The sequence below is a fragment of the Hippocampus zosterae genome, chromosome 12, assembly GCF_025434085.1.
Source record: "Hippocampus zosterae strain Florida chromosome 12, ASM2543408v3, whole genome shotgun sequence".
Taxonomy (NCBI): Eukaryota; Metazoa; Chordata; class Actinopteri; order Syngnathiformes; family Syngnathidae; genus Hippocampus; species Hippocampus zosterae.
In genome coordinates, this window is record NC_067462.1 from 17,410,415 (window position 1) to 17,429,713 (window position 19,299).

Sequence of the window (19,299 nt, forward strand, 5' to 3'; positions counted from 1 at the left end):
TCCTGAACGAAAACATTCATACTATATGAGTGCTTGGATCCTCTGTAATGGTTTGCAATTAGCAATGCTGCCCATATAATGTGTGCAGTGGCCGACAACGCAACAAAACTACCTTAGCAATGGCAATGTAGGACACCAACCCACTATAACATGTGCTCTCAGCACTAGCGGGAAAACATGGACCAAGTCGGTAATCCCACTGAGTGCAATTTACAGCACGGCACAGCATCGAAGTGCAAACAATAACGCAAGGCTAATAACTACAGCCTATATAGTTTACCATTCTTACAGTCCCGATGGGTCTTGTCCCCATTCCATGTCCGGTCATTCGGGCACAACATTTTCCACATCCTGAGTTTCTGGCTTATATACTGTATGTATGGTCCAACATACATCTTTCCAACAACCTCCCTTCCTTCAACTCTTCATATAAGTGTGGAACGGCACTTTCTGAATCGATTTCGGACTGGCTTTGCACAATTTCCATTGTCAGCCCCAATATTGTTGTCTTGAAGTGACACACTTTTGGGTTTGTCACTCTTCAGGATGTCATTTTAGGAAAACCATTACTTGGTCAAATTTACAAAATCATTTCCCCTGTTCTTTATTTAATGTATTTTGTTTAATTACTTGAAATCAAAATATTTCGTTTGGGATCTTCTAAAATGACTTCAAATTTAACCTTTTACAATAGGAAGCATTTTTGGCCGTGTTATTCACAAGTGAATGGGTTCAACCAGGTTGTTGACAACCATTGTGATGGCTGGTATAGTTGAGAATTATCTGTGGTCTTTTAGATGGGTTCCAGACATAAATCCCTCAGTAAAAACTTCCACATTGTTTTAAGACACTAAAACCAAACAATCTATTTGCTTCTGAAAAATTACTGCATTGTAATTTTTTACAATACATCAGTTTAACTTGGGGCTGGGTGATATGGTCTAAAATTCATATCATGCTTAAAATTGAAGTCGGACGGTGTCGACTGGTTAGCACGTTGGCCTCACAGTGCAGAGGTGCAGAGTTCGATTCTGGCTCCGGCCTTCTCGTGTGGAGTTTGCATGTTCTCCCCGTGCCTGCGTGAACTCTCCGGTTTCCTCCCACATTCCAAAAACGTGCATGACAGGTTAACAGAACACTCTAAGTTGTCCCTAGGTGTGAGTGTGAGCGCAGATGGTTGTTCATCTCTGTGTGCCCTGCGATTGGCTGGCAACTGGTTCCGGGCGTCCCCCACCTACTGCCCGAAGACAGCTTGGATAGGCATTGTGACCATTAATGACGCAGGTGTCTCAAACAGAATGAACATACACTGATTTCCTAGTTCCCCTATTCTGAAAAATTTAAAAACAGCATATTTTTTGAGAAAAGTTTTATTTCTGGTCTTTTGAGAGAAACATACCACAGAACAACTTTCATATGTCCAAGATGCGCCTCATGCTCATGAGCCTCATGCTGCTCAGGCCCATCTCCCTGAAGCTACGGTATTCGCCGGGCCTCACGTACATCATCCTGCCACGGAACTGAGGGTGCTCAAACAACAGCCAGTGGCCATCCATCACTTGGCAGGACATACAGTCATTCATATGGAAATGGTCCATGATGTTGTCGCAGTCTTCCTGCAGCTCATGGGACTGGCCTCTGAAGTTCTCCCTTTCGAAGATCTTCATCCTGAACTGGCCTCTTTGCTGCTTTGGGACAAACGTTGCACATTTTAATATCCCTTGTCATTCTTCCTGAAAGAAATGTGATCTGTGAACATTATCTCGCTTACCATGGGGATAGCACGGCATGACTTGATGCAGTCCCTCATGCCCATCAGGCTCATGGAGTCGGCATAGTCGCCCTTCCTCATGAAGTACTGGTTACCCAGGAAGTTGGGCCGCTCATAGACCATGAAGCAGCCGTTCTCAACCCGGCAGGACTGGCACATGCTCAGGTAGGATGAAATGTCGGAGCAATCACTCAAGCACTCGTAGGAACGTCCTTGGAAGTTCCTCTCCTCAAAGAAGGTGATCTGGGAAACGGATGATTGAGTTTAAAAAGGATTTCAAAAACAGATTGCTTAGAGTATGGATTTGTGCGCTTACCCGTCCCATGCTTGTCTTTGCTGTGTGGATCCCTCCTCCACCTGTGATGCCACTTTGGTGACGATGCCACAATGTCTTTTATACCTGACCAAACCCAAAGACTCTACGGCCACGATTGTGTGTGAAGCCCTGACACAGCAACACGGCATGGAGGCCCTATGGAGTCCCGCGTGGTATTTGTCCCATTTCCACTTTGACTGCATCCGAGGGAAGACTTTAAATTCATGTTTTCCTACACAGAAACAAAACAATGAGCAACTTTTCGGGGCCTTCCAACAGTGAGTGGAACATTGCCATCTGATTTACTCAAAACACGCCACATGACGCTCTGATCCGCAAACTGGCGATTTATAGGTATGCATATCCTTTTGTACGCCAACAACAACAGTCCGACACATCTGTATACAAAGCACTAGCCGACAAACAAAAGTGTTTTTTTTTCTGGTGGATTGTGCGGGCATGTGGGTGTCTATGCGTGGACATGTGAAACAAATGGGTGAGCACTGAGACTGTTAATCAGGTCTCAAATCATCTGTAATGGCATCAACCTGATGTGGATAGCGGATTCTCAAATTTGAGCTGTTTCTATGTTAATTTTATTTTGCATTGACAGCCAGAGAGAAACAAAAGGGTTGAGATCTGAATTATTATCTAAGATTTTTCTAATCTGCAGGATATGGTATTGAAAATGACCAGCCATGTAGTGACGGACAAGCTCAAAAGTGAATACGATCCATCCAGCCATTTATCCTAAACAGGGTCGCACGGGTGGGGTGGGGTGGGGGGGGGGGGGGGGGTTGCTGCTGGAGCCTATTCCAGCTGACGTCAGGTGGAAGGCGGACTACACCCTGAACTGGTCACCAGTCACTTATAGGGCACATATAGAGAAAAACAACAATCTGAAACAAATGATTTTAACAATATATTTGAGAGAAAAAGGATGTGATTTTGCCTCATTCAAATTTTAATATCTGAACATTTAAATGTGTAAACTAAAGTGCAATCACATTCGTAAATAAATGGCTTCTGGTTTTTGAAATGTAAATTACATCATAACTTCTTCTCAGCTGCATGTTAACCTGGCCGATCTTCGACCCACTTTTCTCCAGATTGTTGCTACATTTCTCCATTTTCTGTTATCTCTTCTATTATTTTCTTCTCTTTTCTTTCTTACCGCTATTTTTTTATTTTTCTTCTTTGTGCTACCGCTATTTCTATTTTTATTCTTCGTGACAGGGGTTCACTTTGGCCTGGGGAGTCAAGTTCAGCATTCGATTCAATGATATCTGGGGCCATCTAGCGTCGTGAATGGGTATAATGTCTAGATCTCGAATATAAGACGACCCCCACTTTTTCAGTCTTATTTCAATGCAAAAAACACTGTTTTATATTCGGGCCAATACGGTAATTTGTATATACCTATTTTCCAATATGAGGGAGGGAGCGTTGGAAGACAAAGTGACCCGAATGCAGGAATGTAACCAACAAGTGCCGGCATGATATCTTTATTTTTCATATTATGCAAACAGAAATCGAATTAGACACTCTTTTTGTTTATATGACAATGAACGCACTGGAGTACTTAAAAAGTCACATGAGATGACAATTGAACTTACTGTACAAGGGTAGTCGAGGAACTGACTGGTAAGTGAAGTGAACTACATCAGGTCAGGTCCGGAAGTCCTTCACATTGTAATGAATTTGCAAACTTTAAGCATCATCTTAAAATTGTTCTCTTTCTTGAACTCTTCAAAAGTTTTTCAAAATTTCTTTAATGCATACAATTGAAAGAAGTGAAGAGGAATGTAAAATTCAAATGAGTAAAAAAAGACAAACCATTAGGTGTCAATGAACATAAACAAGGGAGATCTCCATTAAGGACTTATTTTCCAATCTAAATCAATATTCAAAAAACGTTGTCCCTTTTTCTTTTTCTTGTTTTTTTTTCTGTCTCTTGCTCATTTGATCACATGAGAACACATCTCATGAGCTCGCCGAAATTTATGTTCTATATTTTGATTGTGACGTTCATGTTATAATATCAGCTTCTGGTTTGCTCGGGACACCTCAGAGGGAAAAATGTCAACAACACAGCCTACACCTCATGATCCCACGACATCTGTGGTAATTTTTTGTCTGGGAGTCCTCCTGTTTGTAACACGATGCGACGATGACAAATCAAGACAGAAGTCAGTGCAAGCATGAGTCATCCATTCAGAATTGTTGTAAACGCTGCAGACAGCACTCTAAAGCCTGAGCGCTCTGTTCAGACATGAAGAATTTCCAGGAACTTTAAATTTGAACCGTTCCAGTGGTGTGAACATGCCAGGGAGGTTTCTGTAAAAGTTGTTGGTTGAGTGGTCCATTCCCTGTGCTGTGGAGACGCCTTTTGTGTGAATTGTGACTGTGCAATTGTTTCTATTGCAATGCTAAAGTTTCATTTTAGGTTATATATATATATATATATATATATATATATATATATATATATATATATATATATATATATATATATATATATATATATATATATACCTCTCCGTGAGCCGTCACCTTACCGTGGTGGAGGGGTTTGTGTGTCCCAATGATCCTAGGAGCTAAGTTGTCTGGGGCTTTATGCCCCTGGCAGGGTCACCCATGGCAAACAGGTCCTAGGTGAGGGACCAGACAAAGCACGGCTCACAAAAGCCCCTTATGAAAAATAAAATCGATGGTACTCAGTTTCCCTTGCCCGGACGCGGGTCACCGGGGCCCCCCTCTGGAGCCAGGCCTGGAGGTGGGGCTCGTTGGCGAGCGCCTGGTGGCCGGGCCTACACCCATGGGGCCCGGCCGGGCTCAGCCCGAAGAGACAACGTGGGTCCCCCTTCTCATGGTCTCACCACCCGTGGGAGGGGTCAAAGGGGTCGGGTGCAATGCGAGCTGGGCGGCAGCCAAAGGCGGGGACCCTGGCGGTCCGATCCTCGGCTGCAGAAGCTAGCTCTTGGGACATGGAATGTCACCTCTCTGGCAGGGAAGGAGCCCGAACTGGTGTGTGAGGCAGAGAAGTTCCGACTGGATATAGTCGGACTTGCCTCCACACACAGCCTAGGTTCTGGTACCAGTCCTCTCGAGATGGTTTGGACTCTCTTTCACTCTGGAGTTGCTCACGGTGAGAGGCGCAGAGCAGGTGTGGGCATACTTATTGCCCCCCGGCTCAGTGCCTGTACATTGGGGTTCACACCGGTGGACGAGAGGGTTGCATCCCTCCGCCTGCGGGTGGGGGGACGGGTCCTGACTGTTGTTTGTGCATATGCACCAAACAGCAGCTCAGCATACCCACCCTTTTTGGAGTCCTTGGAGGGTGTGCTGGAGAGTACTCCTGCTGGGGACTCCCTTGTTCTACTGGGGGACTTCAATGCTCACGTGGGCAATGACAGTGAGACCTGGAGGGGCGTGATTGGGAGGAACGGCCCCCCCGATCAGAACTCGAGTGGTGTTTTGTTATTGGACTTCTGTGCTCGTCACGGACTGTCCATAACGAACACCTTGTTCAAACATAAGGGTGTCCACATGTGCACTTGGCACCAGGACACCCTAGGCCGTAGTTTGATGATCGACCTTGTGGTCGTGTCATCGGATTTGCGGCCGCATGTTCTGGACACTCGGGTGAAGAGAGGGGCGGAGCTGTCAACTGATCACCACCTGGTGGTGAGTAGGCTCTGATGGTGGGGGAAGATGCCGGTCCGTCCTGGCAGACCCAAACGTATTGTGAGGGTTTGTTGGGAGCGTCTGGCGGAATCCCCTGTCAGAAGGAGTTTCAACTCCCACCTCCGACAGAGCTTTTCCCATGTTCCGGGGGAGACGGGGGACATTGAGTCTGAGTGGACCATGTTCCGTGCCTCTATTGTTGAGGCGGCCAATCTGAGTTGTGGCCGTAAGGTGGTTGGTGCCTGTCGTGGCGGCAACCCTCGTACTCGCTGGTGGACACCAGCAGTAAGGGATGCCGTCAAGCTGAAGAAGGAGTCTTATCGAGCCTTTATGGCCTGTGGAACCCCAGAGGCAGCTGACGGGTACCGACTGGCCAAGCGGAACGCAGCTTCGGTGGTCGCCGAGGCAAAAACCCGAGCATGGGAAGAGTTCGGTGAGGCCATGGAAGCCGACTTCCGGACGGCTTCGAGGAAATTCTGGTCCACCATCCGACGTCTCAGGAGGGGGAAGCAGTGCACCACTAACACTGTGTACAGTGGGGATGGGGCGCTGCTGACTTCGACTCGGGACGTTGTGAACCGGTGGGCAGAGTACTTCGAAGACCTCCTCAACTCCACCAACACGCCTTCCTTGGAGGAAGCAGAGCCTGAGGACTCTGAGGTGGGCTCTCCTATCTCTGTGGTTGAAGTCACTGATGTGGTTAAAAAGCTCCTCGGTGGCAAGGCCCCAGGGGTGGATGAGATCCGCCCAGAGTTCCTCAAGGTTCTGGATGTTGTGGGGCTGTCCTGGTTGACACGCCTCTGCAACATCGCGTGGTCAACGGGGAGAGTGCCTGTGGATTGGCAGACCGGGGTGGTAGTCCCTCTTTTTAAAAAGGGGTACCGCAGGGTGTGTTCCAACTACAGAGGGATCACACTCCTCAGCCTCCCTGGTAAGGTCTATTCAGGGGTGCTGGAGAGGAGGGTCCGTCAGGAAGTCGAGCCTCAGATTGAGGAGGAGCAGTGTGGATTTCGTCCTGGCCGTGGAACAGTGGACCAGCTCTACACCCTTAGCAGGGTTCTCGAGGGTATGTGGGAATTCGCCCAACCAGTCTACATGTGTTTTGTGGACTTGGAGAAGGCGTTTGACCGTGTCCCTCAGGGAGTTCTGTGGGGGGTGCTTCGTGGATATGGAGTCCCGAACCCCCTGATACGGGCTGTTCGGTCACTATACCACCGATGTCAGAGTTTGGTTCGCACTGCCGGCAGTAAGTCGGAATCGTTTCCAGTGAGGGTAGGACTCCGCCAAGGCTGCCCTTTGTCACCGATTCTGTTCATAACCTTCATGGACAGAATCGCTAGGCGCAGCCGAAGCGTTGAGGGGGTCCGTTTTGGTGGCCTCAGTATTGCATCCCTGCTTTTTGCAGATGATGTGGTGCTGTTGGCTCCTTCAAACAGGGCTCTCCAACTCTCACTGGAGCGTTTCGCAGCCGAGTGTGAAGCGGTTGGGATGAAAATCAGCACCTCCAAATCTGAAACCATGGTCCTCAGTCGGAAAAGGGTGGAGTGCCCCCTCCGGGTCGGGGTGGAGGAGTTTAAGTATCTTGGGGTCTTGTTCACGAGTGAGGGCAGGAGGGAGCGAGCGATCGACAGGCGGATCGGTGCAGCGTCTGCTGTGATGCGGACGTTGTATCGGTCTGTCGTGGTGAAGAAGGAGCTGAGCCAAAGGGCGAAGCTCTCAATTTACCGGTCGATCTACGTTCCAACCCTCATCTATGGTCACGAGCTATGGGTCGTGACCGAAAGAACGAGATCCCGGATACAAGCGGCCGAAATGAGTTTTCTCCGCAGGGTGTCCGGGCTCTCCCTTAGAGATAAGGTGAGAAGCTCGGTCATCCGGGAGGGGCTCAGAGTCGAGCCGCTTCTCCTCCACATCGAGAGGAGCCAGATGAGGTGGCTTGGGCATCTGATTCGGATGCCTCCTGAGCGCCTCCCTGGTGAGGTGTTCCGGGCATGTCCCACCGGGAGGAGACCCCGAGGAAGACCCAGGACACGCTGGAGAGACTATGTCACCCAGCTGGCCTGGGAACGTCTCGGGATCCCCCGGGGAGAGCTGGAAGAAGTAGCTAGGGAGAGGGACGTCTGGGCTTCCCTGCTAAAGCTGTTGCCCCCGCGACCCGGTCCCGGATAAGCGGTAGAAGATGGATGGATGGATGGATATATATATATATATATATTAGAGCTGTCAGTTTAGTGCGTTTTATTGGCATTAATTTACATTAATTTTAATGGGATTAAAATTTTTCTCGCGAGATTAACGCGGCACATGTTACAAGCGGATGTTACGTAGCTCTATAAATACACCAGAAACAAAACAACAAGCGCGCTGCAGAAGTCCACCCCCATGTCTGTTTTGCCAGCCACGGCAGCGCGAGACACCGAAAACGGATACTTAAAGAGTTTATGAATGGAAAGTTTACTTTTAAAAAGTCACCATATTGCTCCACTGACAAGACCAAAGTTATCTGTTCTTCTCTCTCTCTCTGTATCATACAGGTACAGTGCACTCCGCTTAATAGAACACCGGTTAATAGAGTAATCCGCTTAATAGAGCAAAAGGCTCTGGAACGGATTTGCCTAATGCAATTTCCTATAAAGATACTCCGCTTAGTAGAACAGATCTCCGCTTAATAGAACAGGCCGTAAGCAATGAACATTGTAAACTAGTGGTTTTCGAAGTGTAGCTATCGCGATACTGTACCACTATCGCGAGAAAACGCGGTAGTTCTAGCCGTATACAGTAACAGGTAGCACGCGTCACTCCACACATAGACACACGCACGTCACAATGGTTTCAACTTCATTCAAGAGACGAGGGCTATCACCTGCGGATAAGAAGGACATACTCAGACGATACGATGCATTGCCGGATTCTCAGAAGGTACGCCCGCGGTTTCCAGGACTTCCCTCTTATCCAGCGCATTGAGAGGGAAGTCAACCGCAAAATTACGGACTCCTGTTTCCAGACAAAAGTAACGAAATTTTTCTCGTGATTTGAGATGTTTGACTGAAGTTGATTAAAGTTGTTGTTTTGTTGTTTGATTAAAGATATGGACGTCCACAGTCGAAATATCTCTTCTAACTCGTCAGCAGGGGTTTTTCCGCGTGCATAACTTGGTCGTCGACGTGTCTGAAGGTGTACCTAATAAAGTGTCTCCGGTTAATAGAAACTCCGCTTAGTAGAACAGAAGCGCTTCGGCCCAATGGTGTTCTATTAAGCGGAGTGCACTGTATACGATGTATGCCACTGACGCGATTGTTACTTGTCTGGAACTATTTTGTGTGGAAGGTTACAGTGTGCTGTGTCCATATAAATAGAGCGGGTGGAGCTTCTCTGTGTTCGTCTGACAGTGACAGTGCGCTACAGTGGTAGCGACCTAGCCAAAATAAAATGTCTCCAGTGTTGTCATCGAACCAAGTGTAGTCATTCGAAATGAGGTCTACACAAAACCGTAGAGAGACCCGCGCAAGAAGGACCAATACAATCAACATAGCCTGACTGTGTTAGGGGGAGTGAACCCCCCCCCCCCCTTACAGGAATGGTTTGCCCCTGCAGCACCGGGGAAGTGCGTGTGCTTGTTTGTACGGCCAGCAGTTTCCAATACAGCAGCACATAATGAACACTGGTGTCCGGTGTCTCGTTATTCTTCAACAAACATACAGAAACAGACTGCTGTGTTGAAAGCAAACTTGAAAAGAATAAATGAAGTATACAACCATGGTTTAAATCCACTATAGGCTGAGTACTTTTGTACCTTAGATGTGCACTTTATAATGTTATATTGCTCTGTTTTGATTTCATTAAAAAAAAACTTTTAACGCAGCTGTTGTGTGACAAAATATTTTTTTCACCGTTATTGATGGACAGTAATATTGTGTGAGTGATTGTGTGAATAACTGCACCAAGTGAAAAATGTTCATGTAAAATTGAAAATCTAAATTGTTATTTCAGTAAATATTTGCATTTGGCACATAGAGAACTGATTCGAGATTCCATGTTGACGAGAGCATTAAAATGGGGAAAAAATAGGACAAAAATGTAAAAGGAAATTCAGAAACGATAAAAAATGTGTGAGTAATCACGATTAATTTTTTAGTTCATTTGAGTTACTTATGACGGTTGCATTTTTAATTAGATTAAATATTTTAATCGTTTGACAGCTCTAATATATATATATATATATAATATATATATATACCATATTTTCACGACTATTCGACGCACCGTACACATTTCTGTTTTTTACACATAGACAGACCGCACTGTACCAATGGGCGCAGTTTTACAGTGGTAAAACATACGCCAGCTTAAACATACGGCATGCATGCGCGCACGCTAACACGTTAGCTTGAAGCATACGGTAGCATGCCAAGACATACAGATACAAGCTAAAAACACGTTTTTAAAAAGGCAACGAAAGCAGAACTGAGTTCGGGTGTATTTTATTTAGCCATCGTACAATGTTCTCACATTTTTTGACCAATCATCACCCAGAAATCCATCAAAGTCCTCATCCTCTGTATCAGAAGCAGAGGACTGCACATCCCAGTTGTCATTGAACGCATCACATGCTAGTGTGAGTTGCTACGCATTGCAGAGCGGAAAGAAGGAGTAGCAACAGCAAAGTCAACATTTCTCTCGTGTGAAGCTATCCCACATTTGAAAGTAAAGAACAGAGCGAAACATGGTGGCAGCGCGTGTGTGTGTAGAAAGAATTGAACAATTGTGCAAGTACCGTAATCCATCAAAAACGCCGCGTTCCCTCTCGTTGTTGCGTATTGTGGCATAACTCGCCAAGCGCTGCCTCTCACTCTTTGTAAAGTTGTGTTTGCCATCGATCATCCATTGTTCCCATGCCGTTCGCAACTTTACTTTGAACGCCCGGTTAATGCCGATGTCCAGCGGTTGGAGTTCTTTAGTCAAGCCTCCGGGAATAACGGCAAGCTCAGAGTTCATTAGCTTGACTTGGTTTTTCACCGCTGCTGTGAGATGGGCACGCATGCCAAAAGCACAACCGATGGCTTTAAGTTTGAACTGAGCTTCGTAGGTGTGTCTCTTTGTCGAATTTATTTTCAGGGGTTCTTAGAAACCAAAACCGGAGTTGTTTTGCAACAATGCACATTACCACACTCTATACAGGTGTTGGTACCTGCTTGCGGCGTGCCTTTAGCGTCCACTTACACGCCCACCCTTCACCGTGGACTGCTCCCCAGCTTGCCTGTCCCCTCTCTCTCTCTCTCTCTCTCTCTCTCTCTCTCTCTCTCTCTCTCTCTCTCTCTCTCTCTCTCTCTCTCCCTCTCCATATATGTATATATACACGGCCACCCTTCCCTGACTTCTTTTCCGCATTCCTGGCCACAGTCACTTCCGCCTTTTCTCTATATAAACAGCGTGTCGGCTGTCAGTCAGATTTTGGAACTCTGCGCATACAAAGGACGCTCCGCACCATAAGGCGTCCTGTCCATTTTGGAGAAAATTTAAGACTTTTAATGGCGCCTTACAGCCGTGAAAATACGGTATGTACGGTATATTTTTTTAAATCTTAAATGACTTGAGTTGTCTGTATGATTTAAACCATGACCATTTGAATTAATAAAAGTACTGTAGATTACCTAGTATGAAGTCAACAAAAGCAGTTGTGGCCCCATCAATTTGTTTCCATTTCAAAACACCACATTGGCTGATGACAAAGTGCGACAGGAACACAATTTAGAAATTCATAGCGTTTATTTGGGCAGCAATGTATTATTGGCATAAATCGGTGATGCGTTTCATGCTCATGAAACGAGTGTTGCTCAGGCCCATCTCTCTGAAGCTCCGGTGCTCACCGGGCCTCACGAAGAGCATCTTGCCCCGGAGGTTTGGGTGCTCAAACAGCAGCCAGTTGCCCTCCATCACTTGGCAGGACAAGCATTCGCTCATTCCGAAGCGCTCCGTTATGTTGTCGCAGTCATCGATCAGTTCGTTCATCTGACCGCTCAGATTCTCCCTCTCAAAGATCTTGATCCTGAACTGACCTCTGTGCTTTTTTTGGGAGATGACACCAAAATCAGGAATTAGAGAAAACAACTGGAAAATGCATTCGTTCAACATTTGTGTTGTTTTTAGAATTACCATGGAGATCATCCGGCAAGACTTGATACCGCTGCTCAGGCCAATCAGATTCAGGTAGTCGGGGTACTCGCCCCTCCTCAAAAGGTGCTGGTTGCCCATGAAGTTAGGACGCTCGTAGATCATGAAGCAGCCGCTCTCCACTCGGCAGGACTGGCACCGGCTCAGGTAGGAGGACATGTCGGCGCAGTCGCTCATGCATTCGTAAGAGCGACCCTGGAAGTTCCTCTCCTCAAACAAGATGATCTTGGTGGGGGAGAGGCATTATTTTAATTTGCAGTGATAACAAAGTGAACTCACCAGCGGTGGTGGTTTTCCCTACCTTGCCCATGTTGATAGTCGTGGTCTACTGGATCGCTCAAAGAACTGTGCTTGAACTGATACCTCTCTGTCTGAACATGCATCATTTATACCTGACAAGAGACAAAGACTGCATGCTCCCTATTGTCTAAAGTCCTGAGCAAGCACCCGACTTCAAAAGCCTATAGAGTGTTGAGTTGCTTACACATAGTATACCCACAGGGTCATACTGTCCACACAGAATTTTCCTTTGATGGGAGTCATGCCTTGATTTTTTTTACCCCATCAATTTTATGTTACTATATTTAGCTCGGGGTGTACCCTGCCTACCGTCCCAAGACAGCTGAGCAACCCAAGTGAGGATAAGCGGTTTGGGCGAATCGATGGATGGATAGATGCAGAGGAAATAAAGAATACAAAGCAAACGACTGCAATTGGGCTCATTAGATGCACCCAGGATGATAGGTTTAGCATAGGGTAGAGCTTCACATTTTCTAGATCAGGGGTGCCCATTAGGTAGATCCTGATCTACCGGTAGATCTAAGACAGGTCCCAAGTCGATCCGAGGAGTGTCGAGAAGAAAAAAAAAACAAACAACTATTTGTGTGTCTTTGTACATGTTATTAATATATTTTTGTGTTAATATACACTGCACACTAATCATATTATCAGTCTCATTTTCACAAAAAAACATTTTACAAATAAAATAAAGCAGGTAGATCTTAAATTTACGGTGGTGCGTGATTACGTCACCGGAAGTTGTTAGCGCTCAGCAGTTTGCAATTGCAGTTTGTGATCAGAGCTGTTGCGCTCCATCTTTTATCGTCATGATTCTCATTCAGAGTTTGCTTCGTGTACAATTCACCAAGGGCACGAGCAAAGAATAGGAATCTAGGAGGGCCCAGGGAAGCACTTTAAAACGGTACGTGTGAGCTACTATAGTTAACAGGCTGCAAAAGTGCGTCGCATGCCTCCGTTTCAGGCTGTTTCTCATCATGGCGTGCACGCGCGCGCGTGTGTGTGTGTATGTGTGTGTGTGTGTGTGTGTGTGTGTGTGTGTGTGTGTGTGTGTGTGTGTGTGCGCGCGCACACGCGCGCCGGTAAGAGTAGATCCCGGGAGGTTAGTTGATCGAAAAGTAGATCTTCGATCCAAAAAGTTTGGGCACCCCTGTTCTAGATGATGCAAGTAAACCTTGCTGATTCTCGAGTGTATGACCTCGGGTGCCGGGGGGTTCAGCAGAGAGGGCAGAGGTTATAACCCCCAACATGCACATGAATGCACACGCACAAACATAAGCCTGCCATGGACACCTACGTTTTAAATTCAGGTTTCATTTTCTGCATTCCCTGGTTTTTATAGTTTTATGCATATCATGAATAAGATGAATGCTGAGCACTAAATGAGTCGGTGTAGGCTATGCAACAACAACTGCTCTTGTGTAACCGCCATAAGTTACAGCCCTATTAAGGTATATACAAATGAATAATAAAGACAATTAAGATGATAGAACATTCAAATTTAAACAGTGCAACTGAAACTGAAGGCAATACTGTGCCCTTTGCACTTTTAGCTGTAAATGTTCTAGCACGTTCTAGAATGGAACTAACAGCTACTCTATAAACTATGCACACATGCACTAAGAATACCATGAAAGTATCTACAAATACAAAAATAAGACATATTTCTCTCTTGTCGTGATCAAGGTTTTTTTTTAAATGCAGAAGACGGTGACGTCAGATGAAAAAAATCGGAAAAAACACTGTGCTAAAGAAAAGTAAAATAAACACGTGTATTGGTTATTTTGTTTTTCTGTAACTTTGCTTTGCTTCACTGGAATGTTTAATTGATTTTTTTAAGCACTGTAACAACACAATGTATGAACTGGGTTATGGATGTTTTGTTGTTCCGTGTTGATGTGAGGTGGAGGGGTTGTGACAAACATGTTATGTTCCGTTACTCTGAGAACTTGAATTTACAAGTTCGTCGCTGTACCTCTGCTGCAAATGAGAGAGAGGGATGACTTACGAGATTATGAAAGAAAAGCCACTACAAAGAAAAAGGCATTCTCGAGTAAATTAAGATGTTGCTTTTTATTTATTTATTTTTTTAAACTTAGATTTAATCCTCCTTTCATATGAGTGTGATGAGCATTGTTCTAGATATGTATGAATTGTATTTCCTGAAACCCTAACTGTGCATGGTGTGACAAAGATTGACAGATGCACGCACTTCCCCACCCCTCACTAAGGTGTTGCGTCACCCTAGCGAGCGGGTCGCTCCGCGGCTCCAGAGCCGCATGCGGCTCTTTAGCGCCACCCGAGTGGCTCCCTGGAGCTTTTTCAAAAGTTTTTGAAAATGGAAAATGGTCGGGGAGTGAAATACATTTTTTTGTTTTCACATAGTTTCTGTTAGAGGAAAAACATGACATAAACATTCTTAATGTTTCCCAATGCTGTAAAAATGTGTAGAATAAATATTAAATTTCAACAATTCTGTCAACGAAGATTTGCGTCACAGCCTGCGACACATGTTTCTATTAGCAACGGGGGGATGCCAGGCAGGTGGCTGTTGCAAAAAAGATAAAAGAAAAACAGCGTTTCATGTACAATTTACTGAGTGTACTGGCAAATAATAAGAATGTGGAGGGCCGAGAGAAGCATTTTTAAAACGGTACACGTGAGCTACGATAGTGAACACGCTGCAAAAGTACGTCCCATGCCTCCGCGTCAGGTCTCGGCGAAGGTAGGTAGGCATGCGTTGGTAGGTGCGTGCAATAACGGGTCGATCGCAGTAGGTTGGTTGATCGAAAAGTAGATCTTGAGTCAAAAAAGGTTGGGCACCCCTGCTCTAGAGGATGCAGGGCGGGGGAAAAAAACCACTTAATCATCAAGGCTCATTGTGAATTTGTAGCCAACTTGGTCATTTTGATAGTATGCTAATATAGCTCATATAATAAAAATAATAATATAAATAAAATTTATTATTATTATTATTAAGTGCCTTTCAAGACACCCAAGGACACTTTACAATAACAGAAAACACAAAACAATACGGGTTGAGCAGCGGCAGCCAAAACGCGCCAGCGTTCACTCATCCCGGAAGTCAAAAAGAAACCACAAGGGAGGCAGAGGGGAGAAAAAAACCCACGCTCGAACTACCCTCGTTTTGAGGATAATTTGAGTTGGGCAAAAAACTCCTGCACAAGCATATGACAGTTACAACAGTTCACAAGACATAAACAATGAAGACGGTGAAACAAGGGAATGTATGAGGGAGGGGGTGATGTTTGTTTGTTTGTTTGTTTGTTTATTGAACATAAATCATAGACAGTAATAATTTTACAGAAAATAAGGTAGACAAGAAAGTAAAAAGAAAGAAATCAGTCTTCATTCAACACAGTTATTATGTTCAAGGGAGTAGGAAGACGTAAAAAAACGTATCTAGACCTACCCCAGTATGTGTTTGTATCTAATAAATCATTTTTATATTGTCACGTCGCGTGTCCGCCAGCAGGTGGCGGGTTTTCTCCTCCGCCATCTGTACACCTGTTCGTAATTTCGGGCTGATTACCCTCCTTTATTAAGAGACTCCGGCAGTCATCTCGCTGCCGGAGAATTCCACGCCGTGCCATATTGCTCTCGCGCTCGATTTCGCTATTTGTCATTTGACCCATTGCCTTTTTGCCTTACGGCCGATTACTCTTGTTATTCGCGTTTAGCTTCTAAGATTTTGTATTAATCGTATTTCCGCCATTTCAGGCCCTCCTCGCGTCGTCTTGTTTTCCCTGAGCGTTTTCAGTTGTAGTCTCCTTCTTTGTCATTCCTGGTCCTTATTTGACCAGCGTTTTGTGTTACCGTTTTTTCCCTGTCGGGCTCTTTCTGTTTTTGTCATTAAAGACACTCTTTGCTTTGACAAGATTCTTTCGTTGTCTGTTTTCCGGGGATCCAACTCTTTATTTTCTTGTTCTGCACGGAGCGATCGTTATCGCTTCGGGCAGAACGTGACAGAATTCTCCGGCGACCATGGATCCCGCAGACATCGAAAAAATTTTGTCCGCTCTTTCCCGACAAGAGCAACAGATGAGTCAGCAGGGCCAAGCCATTAGGGAACTCCGTGGCACGGTCTCCATGCTGGCTCATCGGTACGATGATTTAGAACCTCGGTTGGTCCGGGTGGAAGAGCGGAGACCATCTCCCCCCGGGGTTCGTTCTATCATTCCCGAAGCGCCCTCCTCATATCCCATTATGACGAGGGAGCCATCGCTTCCACACCCCCCTCGCTACGGGGGCGAGCACGGGCAGTGTGGACACTTCCTCCACCAGTGCTCTCTCATATTTGACCAACAGCCGTCTGCCTATGCTAATGACGCCGCCAAGGTGGCTTATGTCATGAGTCTGTTAACAGGTCCGGCGGCATCGTGGGCGATTGCGACCAGTGACGCTAAGCCGAATCTCCGTACTTCGTTCCCCGACTTCGTGGCTGCGTTCCGCCGGGTGTTCCATCATCCCGTGCGGGGCAGAGAGGCAGAGGGCCGGTTACTCCCCCTCCACCAGGGAGAGCGATCGGGAGCGGACTACTCCATCGAGTTCCGGATCCTGGCCGCCCAGAGTGGATACGGTGATCGGGCGCTGTGTGGTCTGTTTCGCCGCGGACTAAACCCTCAACTCAAAGACGAGCTGGCGACCCGCGACCACAGCACCAACCTGGAGGAGTTAATCGACCTCTCCCTCCTCATGGACAATCGCCTGCGGGAGCGAAGCCGGGAGCGTGGAGGTGATCGGTCCCAGTTCCGACGAACACCCACGGAGGAACAGATGCAGCTGGGAGGCAAGGACGTTGGTGCGGAGGAAAGAAGGCGTCGTTTCAGCGATCGAGCGACGACTGACGGCGTTCAACCATCTCCTCATGCCGTAACCAGCCATCCGGGGTCGTCACCCCCTGTCCACCATGAGTACTGTGAGTCACGACCTCGCGCGCCACCCTTCGAGCCTAGGCGAGTCGACTCGCGGCCGGGACACCCCAACAGACTTGAGCTCGAGGGGGAGATATTTGGGGGGTCCCGGTCGTGGCGGGTTCGGGCTCTGGTAGACTCGGGGGCAGATGACTGTATAATGGACACCGATCTCGCATCCGAGCTGGGTTGTTCCGTGGAAAAATTGATAGATAGGAAACGGGTTTGTGATCTTGATGGGCGCCTCCTGGCGGTAGTTACGCATAGAACGGAGCCATTGAAACTTCAACTGTCCGGCAACCATGTCGAGCATCGCCGTTTTTACTTGATGCGGTCTCGCAACGCCCCGATCGTCCTCGGATTACCCTGGCTTAAGACACACAACCCCGTGATTTCCTGGGCGCGCCCAGCAATAGATAGCTGGAGCCAGTATTGTTACCGGCACTGTCTACAATCGGCCGTCGGGAAGCACGAACGTGTCACACCCCCCGAGGAGATCTGCCTTGACGGAGTGCCGGATTGCTATCGGGATCTTAAGGAGGTGTTCAGCGAGGATCGTGCCCGCTCTTTGCCTCCACACCGCCCCTACGATTGCGCTATAGACCTGCAGGCGGGCGCTCCGTTGCCGACCTCGCGGCTGTATCAGGTGTCCCAACCCGAGCGCGAGGCGTTGACGGAGTACATCAACAGCTCGCTCGCTGCAGGTCTCATTAGACCATCGCGTTCACCGTTAGGGGCGGGTTTTTTCTTCGTAGGTAAGAAGGACAAGACCCTGCGACAATGCGTAGACTATCGTTGATTAAACGAGATTACTATTAAGAATAGATACCCGCTACCCTTGTTGGACTCCGCCTTCGCCCCATTACAGTCAGCCACCATTTTCTCGAAACTAGACTTACGCAGCGCTTACCACTTGGTTCGCATCCGGGAGGGTGACGAGTGGAAAACAGCTTTTAAGACCCCTCTGGGTCATTTTGAATACTTGGTCATGCCTTTTGGGCTGACCAACGCTCCTGCCGTTTTCCAGAACCTAATCAACGACGTTTTAAGGGACATGATTAACATTTTTTGTTTCGTTTATCTTGACGATATTTTAATTTTTTCCCGGTCATTACACGAGCACCAGCAACACGTTAGGCTGGTGCTACAACGTCTATTGGAGAACCGGCTCTTCGTCAAGGCAGAAAAGTGTGAATTCCATGTCCCCGCCATCTCCTTCCTGGGGTTCATTATCGAACAGGGCAGGTTAAGGGCGGACCCCATTAAGACGCGTGCAGTCACTAACTGTCCGGTTCCTACCAATCGCAAGGAATGGCAGCGCTTTCTGGGGTTCGCCAACTTCTACCGACGCTTCATCCGAGGTTACAGTCAGAAGGCGCTCCCCTTAACCCGCCTTACGTCCATTAAAATTCCATTTAAGTGGGATCCGACCGCGGATGCGGCGTTCGCAAACCTGAAGGCGGCGTTTACCAGTCCCCCCGTACTACAGCATCCTGATCCTGATCTCCCCTTTATCGTGGAGGTGGACGCCTCAGATTCGGGGGTGGGGGCTGTGCTGTCCCAGCGCTCTCCGGTCGACCAGAAGCTGCACCCCTGCGCCTTCCTCTCCCGTCGACTCAGTGCCGCCGAGTCCAATTACGACGTGGGCAACCGTGAACTGTTGGCAGTTGTGACCGCCTTGCAGGAGTGGCGGCACTGGCTCGAGGGGGCAAAGGAACCTTTTACGGTCTACACAGATCATAAGAACCTCGCTTACCTCCGCTCCGCCAAAAGACTAAACGCCCGTCAGGCCCGGTGGGCCCTCTTCCTCACCAGGTTCGACTTCATCCTCACCTACTCTCCCGGGTCTAAGAACACTAAGCCCGACGCCCTTTCCCGTCTCCACGAGCCTGCGGGGGGGGATCGATCCCCGGAGACCATCTTCCCGACCAAGTGCATCGTGGGGGCCGTCCAGTGGGAGATTGAGCAGCGGATCCAGGCAGCCCTGGAGGGGGTTCAGGTGCCGGCGGAGTGCCCAGCAGGGAAGCTGTTCGTACCTCCATCCCTACAATCTGAAGTTCTGCAGTGGGGACATGGGTCCAAGGTGGCGTGTCATCCCGGGGTGAACCGGACTGCGCAACTCG

The 19,299-nt window shown here is 47.4% G+C and overlaps 2 protein-coding genes across 3 annotated transcripts; both read right to left on the reverse strand.

Annotated features, from left to right (window-relative positions):
* Nucleotides 1-1,355: 1,355 nt before the first annotated feature.
* On the reverse strand, nt 1,356-2,415 carry LOC127611359 (gamma-crystallin M2-like). Of its 2 annotated transcripts, none has more exons than XM_052081874.1 (3): nt 2,088-2,415; nt 1,772-2,014; nt 1,356-1,685 (listed from the first exon to the last, which is right to left on the reverse strand). In XM_052081874.1, the coding sequence occupies exons 1-3, from the start codon at nt 2,094-2,096 to the stop codon at nt 1,413-1,415; spliced, it is 525 nt and encodes a 174-aa protein (XP_051937834.1). In that variant the 5' UTR covers nt 2,097-2,415; the 3' UTR covers nt 1,356-1,412. The 2 variants fall into 2 exon arrangements, with proteins under 2 accessions (XP_051937834.1, XP_051937832.1); XM_052081872.1 differs by having other exon boundaries at nt 1,356-1,688.
* Nucleotides 2,416-11,521: 9,106 nt separating this feature from the next.
* LOC127611358 (gamma-crystallin M3-like) lies at nt 11,522-12,322 on the reverse strand. Its single transcript, XM_052081871.1, has 3 exons — nt 12,247-12,322; nt 11,928-12,170; nt 11,522-11,837 (listed from the first exon to the last, which is right to left on the reverse strand). The coding sequence occupies exons 1-3, from the start codon at nt 12,253-12,255 to the stop codon at nt 11,559-11,561; spliced, it is 531 nt and encodes a 176-aa protein (XP_051937831.1). The 5' UTR covers nt 12,256-12,322; the 3' UTR covers nt 11,522-11,558.
* Between the last annotated feature and the right edge of the window lie 6,977 nt (nt 12,323-19,299).

What these genes read in the sequence shown, in the direction of transcription:
- LOC127611358 (XM_052081871.1), bottom strand. An exon ending in CTTGCCGGATGATCTCCATG is followed by an intron (nt 11,838 to 11,927) that starts GTAATTCTAAAA and finishes TCCCAAAAAAAG; the next exon opens with CACAGAGGTCAGTTCAGGAT.
- LOC127611359 (XM_052081872.1), bottom strand. An exon ending in CATGCCGTGCTATCCCCATG is followed by an intron (nt 1,689 to 1,771) that starts GTAAGCGAGATA and finishes TTTGTCCCAAAG; the next exon opens with CAGCAAAGAGGCCAGTTCAG.